Genomic DNA, 7962 nt, shown 5'->3' with positions numbered 1-7962 from the left:
ATTTTCATGGGTTTAACTCCACTTTCTCCCTCTGACGTTTATTCTTCTTCTGGATTCTGGAAAAAGCGAATAGAGGGCAAAACTAAACCCCATTGGGTCACAGGTGAGCACGAGACAACTGAGAGCCAGCTCTGCCCTGGTGCCCCGGCCCTTGGCCTCCCTCCCCACCCTACCCAGTCCCCCTGCTGGGCCAGGGCCGCAGACGGGGGGCCGGACCCTGCCACCAGGGTGGGCGGGCATTTCCAGGAGGCACTGGTCTGGGGAGGCGGGCAGGCCTCACAGATGAGCGGGGGGCCAGGCTCCAGCTGGCAGAGGCACGGGCCGTGGCACCAGCCCCTCCTCTAGAGCTTGTCCCCCGCATGGACCTTCTGGTGGCGGATGAGGTGCGAGCTGCCCCGGAAGGCCTTGCCGCAGCGGTTGCACTCGTAGGGCCTCTCCCGCGTGTGGGTCTTGTAGTGCTCGATGAGGGCCGAGCGGTGCCGGAAGGCCTTGCCGCACTCATTACACACGTAGGGCTTCCGGCCCGTGTGGATGCGCTGGTGCTGGATGAGGGCCGAGCTATGGCAGAAGGCCTTGCCGCACTGGCCACACTCGTAGGGCTTTTCGCCGGTGTGGATGCGCTGGTGCTCGATGAGTGAGGAGCTCTGGCTGAAGGCCTTGCCGCACTTGTGGCACTTGTAAGGCTTCTCGCCCGTGTGCGTCTTGCGGTGCTCGATGAGGTTGGAGCTCTGGCTGAAGGCCTTCCCGCACTCCTCGCATGCATACGGCTTCTTGCCTGTGTGGATCCTCTGGTGCCGGATGAGGTGGGACCGGTGGCAGAAGGCCTTCCCACAGAGCTCGCACTCGTGCGGTTTCTTCAGCGTGTGGATCTTCCGGTGCTGGCTCAGGCCCGAACTCTGGTTGAAGGATTTCCCGCACTCCTTACATTGATAGGGCTTCTCCCCGGTGTGGATGCGCTCGTGCTTCCGGAGGCTCGAGCTCCGACTGAAGTCCTTGCCGCACTCCCTGCACGCGTACGGCCTCTTCCCGGTGTGGGTCTTCTGGTGTTGCGCGAGTGCAGAGCTCTGGCGGAAGGCCTTGCCGCACTCCCTGCACTCGTAGGGCTTCTCCCCCGTGTGGATGGCCTGGTGCCGCAGCAGGTGCGAGCTCTGGCTGAAGGCCTTGCCGCACTCACAGCACTCGTAGGGCTTCTCCCCCGTGTGGATCACCAGGTGCCTGAGCAGGTGTGAGCTCTGGCTGAAGGCCTTGCCGCACTCGCGACACGCGTAGGGCTTGGCTGGCTGTGCAGTCCTGTGAGGCCCCTCGGGTCCCGAGTCCCCCCTGCCCGCCGTCTCCCCATCGGGCTTACCAGACGCTTCCTCGCTGTGGGTTATCTGGCACATACTCAGGTCTGATTTCTGGAGGAAGGTTGGGCTGGATGGCTCATCGTCCTGGGGTCTGTCTCCTGGGGGGATGCTCTGATGCTGGATGGGGCTTGAGCACAGACTGATATTCCCCTCATAATCGTCCTGCTCCCCCAGAGGGATCTCCTTGTAGATGACAGCCATCTGTGCTAAACCCCTTTCCTGAAGAAAAGGGTCCCCCGGGTCCTCCTCCGGGAAAAGGTTTGTCTGCATCTCCAACCCATCCTCAAACACGAAGGCCTCACCCAGCTTGGCTGCCGGGGGAATATCCATTGTGGGTCCGGGCTCACCCCTAGTGACTGTTTCTCTTTGGGACACACTTACTGCTCTCAGATTCTGAAAAGAAAACAAGAGACACTGTCAAGTCAGCAAGTCAAGCACCTAGTAGGTGCCAGAGTCTAAGGCAGATATAACCAAAGACACAATCCTGCCCTTGAGATGGTCCTTACTGAGTTAAGAGACAAGTCTGACTTACCAGAAACAACTGCAAGGAAGACAGACAGACAATGACACACTGTGGTGTCCAGACTCTAAAGGCTCAGGGTGTCCAGAAAGGTGGGCAAGGACAGGAAGTGGAGACATTCTGAAAAAGGGGCAAGACTCCAGCTACCAGAGGAGGTTGGGGCTGGGGTCTTGTTGGGAAAGAGAGAGCACACTCCTACGGTCGGTCGGCTGCAGGCCTCCAGCCCAGAGCCCCAGCCAGAGCCCTGGGAGTCAGCCCTTCTTATTCCCGCCGGCACACCCCGTCCTGTCCACTTCCCGTTTTTACTGAAGGGGTCTCTCCCTCTCTCCTCGCTGCCACTGGGCAGCTCAGGCCTCCGTGTGACTCACCTCCCCGCTGGCTGCCTACCTCCAACTTCCCCCCTCCCCCCAGCCCGTTCTCTACGTGGATGCCAAGGTCAAACGCCCAAAACACAGTCCTAATCGTGGCATCCCCCTTCTCAGGAGCTTGCAGCAGCCCAAGTCCTCCACACCCGGCCATGTGGCCCTGTCGCCTGCTTCTCCTTCCACACATCCCCAAACTTCCAGCTCCACCACTCACACATGCTGCTGTTTCTTCCTCCTGACTGGTCCCCACTCTTCTCACATGGCCACTTGCTCATCCTTCCAGACTCAGTTCAAATGTCCCCTCTTCCCTGCACCCTCAGACTCTGACAATCTTGGGCACGTGGCCTTGGTGACCGTGGAGCACGGGGCATATGTCCATCACAGCACTCACCACCTGGAAGGCAAATGTCATGGCAGGACTTTCCCCACCACCGCCTGCGAGCTCCCCAAGGGCAAATCCGGGGCTCCGCCATATTGGAATCCCCAGCTCCCAGCACAGCCACTCAATCATTACACACACATTTATTGAATAAATAAATGATTGAATGGAGGAAAAGTTATTTGTGTTTGTGTTAGAACTGCTTACCACACTTTTTTTTTTTTAAAGGATTTTTTTTAAATTTTTATTTATGTATTTATTTATTATTTTTGGCTGTGTTGGGTCTTCATTTCTGTGTGAGGGCTTTCTCTAGTTGCGGCGAGTGGGGGCCACTCTTCATTGCGGTGCGCAGGGCTCTCACTGTCGCGGCCTCTCTTGTTGCAGAGCACAGGCTCCAGACACGCAGGCTCAGTAGTTGTGGCTCACGGGCCTAGTTGCTCCGCGGCATGTGGGATCTTCCCAGACCAGGGCTCGAACCCGTGTCCCCTGCATCGGCAGGCAGATTCTCAACCACTGCGCCACCAGCGAAGCCCCACACTTTTATTTTATTTTGCCAAAAGTACTCTTTATTCAAATAAGTCAATTACCTGGGAGATATGAATAAATGAAACATACAAAAGCAGAGCTGCTCCGGTCGAAGGGGGTATTTTCAGAGGGACAAGGAAGGAGGCTAGAACACCCCACTCAGCCCCCCAACCCACTGTGGGGGCCCAGAGGGAGCCCCGCAGGACCCCATCCACAAACTGCTATGCAACCTCCAGGGAAACTCTTCAGGTACCATAATGATGACAACTCGAGTTTATTGAGCAACTACTGTGTGCAAGGCACAGCTAGACCTTTTACAAGCATATCTCATGTACTCCTCAGGACTCCATACAAAGGTACTATCATCCTTACACTGAAGTCAGAGAGGAACTGCCTCAAAAAGACATACTAAATTAATCAGAATAGTCATGATGGAAATCATTCCTATTTAGAATTTTTTTTTTAATGAATTTTCAGCCAGTAGAAAGGCCAGGTGTGAAAAAAAGCACAGAACTGCAATATCCTCAAGAAGCCTGTGTCAGACTGCCCTGGTGGTGCAGTGGTTGAGAATCCACCTGCCAATGCAGGGGTCGTAGGTTCAAGCCCTGGTCCGGGAAGATCCCACATGCCGCGGAGCAACTAAGCCCGTGTGCCACAACTACTGAAGCCCCCACGCCACAACTACTGAAGCGCGCGTGCCTAGAGCCCGTGCTCCGCAACAAAAGAAGCCACCGCAATGAGAGGTCAGTGCACCTCAACGAAGAGTAGCCCCCACTCGCGGCAACTAGAGAAAGCCCGTGCACAGCAACAAAGACCCAATGCAGCCATAAATAAATAAATAAATAAATTTATTTTTTTTTAAAAAAAGCCTGTGATCACTCCCACTCCTCTTCACAACCACAGTCTCCACTCCCCCCCGCCTCACCCGACCTCCTCAAACCTCACGTCCCATTTTCACCCTGGTCCACCCCTTCCCCATCTAGCTTAGACTACAGTGGGTCTAACTATGGGCATCACTTCAACCAGCTCGCTGACCAGCATCACATTCCTCACCTTCCTGCCCTGCCACTAACTACCCACCTCCTCTGCCAGCTCCTCCTAAGATGCTGAATGTTGCCAAGGAAAATCATACGACTGTGTCTGGCACGGAGACAAACTTCAAGTTTCCAATTTCAGCTGGGACTTCAGCTCCAGCATCTAATGACCTCCTTACAGCCAAGCCCTCTCTTCTGGGTCCTCACTTCCTCTCCCCTCTGGAAGGCCTCCCCAAGACATCCCTCTCAAAACCCTTCATTTCAGAGACTGCAAATTGGCACTCTGGGGATCCTGCCACAGACACATTGTGTTTGACTCTCAAAGAGTCAGGCTTTTCCTTTTTGTTTGACTTAGCTGCCAATATTTAAAACTCAGTAGGTTTTCTCATGAAAAACTGGACGATGTGACAATACGAGCCCACCCTTCACTAACCCACGTTGCTGGCCAACCTACCCCACTCCCACGCCCCACTTCATCCCCTTGGTTTCTTTTCCCCCCCAAATTTTCATGCCCTCTGACCCCTCTTTCTCTGTATCTGGATATTGTGCCTCCACCCACCTGCTAAATCCTGGTGTTTCCGAGGTTCCCTCCTCGGGGGTTTTCCATTCCCACTATGTACCAGCTACACGCTGAAGTCTCCACTGTGTTGAAAAAGTTAGCGATACTTTATCTGTGACCAACGATGTTTTAAATATTTTGGGACCGAAAATCCAAAGGTCTGGAACCCCACACTTCCCACCTCTCTCTGGCCTTCCCCGGCTCCTCCTGCCTCCGTCACTCCATCCTCCTGAGACCCCCAGGGCCTGGGCACCCGGCCGACCCTCGGGCCAGTCAGGGCCTCCTGGCTGGAGGCCAGCGAGCGGCCGCGGACCCGCACCTGCTTCCACGGACGGGGGCCGCCCCCACCTACGCCACCGGAGGGAGAGGTGGCCACACTGGCTGCCGCGGAGCCACTCACCTAGGCCGGGGCGGGGCCGCTCACCTGAGCGGGGGCGGGGCCGCGGGCGAGCAGGGCGGGGCCGCACCTGAGCTGCTCCTGCCCGCGGCCGTGGCCTCGCTCGGCTGCGGCTGCTGACGCGGAGCCCGCGGCTGCCCGAGCGCCCGAGCCCCGCCCCCTCCCCGGCACTTCCGGGACCGCTCTAGGCCGCGCGGAGGCCAGTGTCTCGCTGGTCCCGCCGCGCAGTACGTGTCTCCGCCTGGACGCCGGGATCCGGGTCGCAGGACTGGGGTCGGGAGGGGTCGTCCAGTCGACTCAGGGCTCCGGGCCGTCCTCGAGCGCGTCCCGGCTGGGCGGGCGTTGGCGGGAGCGCAGAGGAGGAAACTGAGGCCGGGAGGGGCGGCCGGCTCCTGGGCACCTGTCCTGGGGGTGGGGCCGGCCAGAGGCCTTGAGGCGGCTGTGTCGCCGGGAGAAGGGCAGGTGCGCTCAGGGCTGCGGAGCCCGTTACCCCGCGCAGGCCCGGGGTCCTGCTGCAATTCCCCCTCCCTTCCTGGGGAGCTCTGGTCCTGCTTGCTCACCTCGTCCCCGCAGAGACAAATGAGGAGAGCCCGGAGAGGGCCCAGGAGATGGCTGGGAGCCTAGGCGGGACCCTCTGTGGACCCCACCTCTGCATCTGAGGGATGGCCTCCGTTCAGGTGGCGCCTCTTAGGGGAACCGGGAGGGAAGCGGGGTGTGTTCTTCAGCCCCCGACCCCCCTCCCAGAGCTCACTTCTGCTTCTGGTGGCAAGACTTGCCCCTCTACCCAAGGATGGCTGCTGCCCATTCTCCCCCTGCCATCTGCCCACCTGTCTTCAGCACCTTCCGTCCTGGCCCTCAGGTGCCTCCTAGCCCCATCCAGGAGTAGGCAGGGGCTCCTAGGGACCCAGTCCACTGACCCTGTGTGTGTTGGACCACAACCAGGCATGCAGAGCTGGGACCAGCAAGGGCTGGTTATTTTTTCTCTCACTCCAGCTCCTCCAGTCACAGGAAGGCAAGAGCCACCATTCTGAGCCCCCTGGAGGCTGGTAGGGAGGTGGGGCCCCACCCAAGGGTCTCAGGTGCTTCCCCTTCTGCAAAAATCCCCAGAATCCCTACCCCCACACTCCCAGACCAACCACAGTCACTTTTTCTTTTTATTTTTTTTATTGAGCTTTTTTTTTTTTAACATCTTTATTGGGGTATAATTGCTTTACAATGGTGTGTTAGTTTCTGCTTTATAACGAAGTGAATCAGTTATACATATACATATGTTCCCATATCTCTTCCCTCTTGCGTCCCACAGTCACTTTTTCAGCCAGGATCTCATGGCCCTCAGAATAGTTACTGTTGACATGTTGATTATTAACCCATTTTACAAAGGAGGAAAATCAAGGCTCAGAGAAAGGGAGGGTCCCAAGGTCAGGAGCATAAGTGGGAGGCAGACGGGAGGCAGACAGAAGGCACTCATCCCACACCCCACCCCTAGGGTATGTAGCCCACGGAGCAGTAATAATCCGCAGCGTCTTCAGGCTGCACGGGGCTGATGGTCAGGATGCAGGCATTATGGGCTGCATCCGTGGCTGCCGAGAATCGGTCAGGGATGTCAGGGGGGCGGTGGTTGTCCTCCTCTGAGCGGTAGTGGAGGAGCAAGCGGGGGGCGCTGCCTGCCCGCTGCTGATACCAAGACACGCCGTAGTCCCCGACCGTGGCATAGCGGGGGCTGAGCATGCAGGAGAGTTGGGCCACTTGGCCTGGGAAGACCAGCAGTGTGTCCGGCTGGGTGAGGGTTGGCTGGGAGGCTGAGAGAGACAGACACACTCAGGTCTTGCCTGGGCCCCTTCCTTCCTGCCCCTGCCCCACAAAGTCTTGGTCAGACTCCCAGGAGAATCCTCTCCCAAAAGCTAACAGCCTGGTGCCATGGGATCGTCACTGGGTGGGGCACAGAGCTGGCGACCCCTAAGCCCCCATTAGTGTCATGTTCCCAAGGAGCCATGTTCAGCTAAGGATCTAGAGTTCAGAGGGTGTGCTGGTGGTCTCTGGGCTGCCCACCCTCGTCCCTTGCCCTTCAGACCCCTATCACTTTGGTCACACTGGCTTGTCCAAACCCTGGCTACAGACTGATGACCCCCCAAGAAGCCTCCTGAGCTGTTACTACCCATTGGCTCAGCCTCCGGCCACTGGCTGCTGAAGAACCTTCTCAGGGTTAGCTTGTCCCTGAGGCCCTGTGGGGTAGGAACCAGCCCACACCAGCTTCCCCTCTGAAAAACTCAAAAGGTGATGAGTCTCTGAGACCCCCAAGAGTCAGAGTCCAAAGGGACCCTAGCAATCTGGTCATTCACAAATGGGGAAACTGAGGCCCACATAGAGAAGTGACTTGCCTCAAGTCTGGGGCAGGGCCACCTGTGGCCGGTTCTCCTCTCCACCTCAAGGACCCTTCCAAAACCTTCCCCACTGACCACATGGATTTGCTTCCTTACAGGGGGCTTCCAGAGCCAGTGTGCTGTTTCCCACTCCACCCCTGGGTGAGCAAGGCCCAGGGAGGGCTCACCTGCTAGGAGGACCCCAGTCAGAAGGAGGGCCAGATGCTGACAGGCCATGGCCAGAGGCAGGGAGGCAGGTGGGAGTCGCTTGTTGGGCTTGCGCTGGGCGTGCTCCAGGTGCTTCAGGGCACACTGGGGAGGCTGCTGGACCACGACAGGGCATGCAAATCAGCCCACTGACACGGTGGGAGGGTGGTGCTGGGGCCCAGCAGCCAGACCTTATCTTCCCAAACGTCAGCATCCCAGCCGCACAGGGCCTTCTTGAGAACAGAAGCCCGGAAATCCACATGTGCAGTT

At 57.8% G+C, this 7962-nt stretch overlaps 2 protein-coding genes across 3 annotated transcripts; both read right to left on the bottom strand.

Moving 5' to 3' along the window:
- Positions 1-341: 341 nt before the first annotated feature.
- Positions 342-5218, bottom strand: ZNF70 (zinc finger protein 70). Of its 2 annotated transcripts, none has more exons than XM_060029466.1 (2): positions 5129-5218; positions 342-1739 (listed from the first exon to the last, which is right to left on the bottom strand). In XM_060029466.1, exon 2 carries the CDS (start codon positions 1674-1676, stop codon positions 342-344), a length of 1335 nt encoding a protein of 444 aa, XP_059885449.1. In that variant the 5' UTR covers positions 1677-1739; positions 5129-5218. The 2 variants fall into 2 exon arrangements, with proteins under 2 accessions (XP_059885449.1, XP_059885448.1); XM_060029465.1 differs by lacking the exon at positions 5129-5218 and adding an exon at positions 2446-2614.
- A 1112-nt stretch (positions 5219-6330) lies between these two features.
- On the bottom strand, positions 6331-7722 carry VPREB3 (V-set pre-B cell surrogate light chain 3). The gene is made up of 2 exons (XM_060029464.1): positions 7674-7722; positions 6331-6924 (listed from the first exon to the last, which is right to left on the bottom strand). The coding sequence occupies exons 1-2, from the start codon at positions 7720-7722 to the stop codon at positions 6608-6610; spliced, it is 366 nt and encodes a 121-aa protein (XP_059885447.1). The 3' UTR covers positions 6331-6607.
- Positions 7723-7962: the final 240 nt, after the last annotated feature.

The sequence above is a fragment of the Delphinus delphis genome, chromosome 13, assembly GCF_949987515.2.
Source record: "Delphinus delphis chromosome 13, mDelDel1.2, whole genome shotgun sequence".
Classification (NCBI taxonomy): domain Eukaryota; kingdom Metazoa; phylum Chordata; class Mammalia; order Artiodactyla; family Delphinidae; genus Delphinus; species Delphinus delphis.
This window is presented reverse-complemented; position numbering and strand designations above follow the sequence as displayed.

Bases quoted from the DNA above. Each gene is read 5' to 3' on its own strand.
- VPREB3 (XM_060029464.1), bottom strand. From the start codon at position 7,722: ATGGCCTGTCAGCATCTGGCCCTCCTTCTGACTGGGGTCCTCCTAGCA. The intron at 6,925-7,673 runs GTGAGCCCTCCC...TGTCTCTCTCAG, and splicing joins GACTGGGGTCCTCCTAGCAG to CCTCCCAGCCAACCCTCACC.
- ZNF70 (XM_060029466.1), bottom strand. From the start codon at position 1,676: ATGGATATTCCCCCGGCAGCCAAGCTGGGTGAGGCCTTCGTGTTTGAG.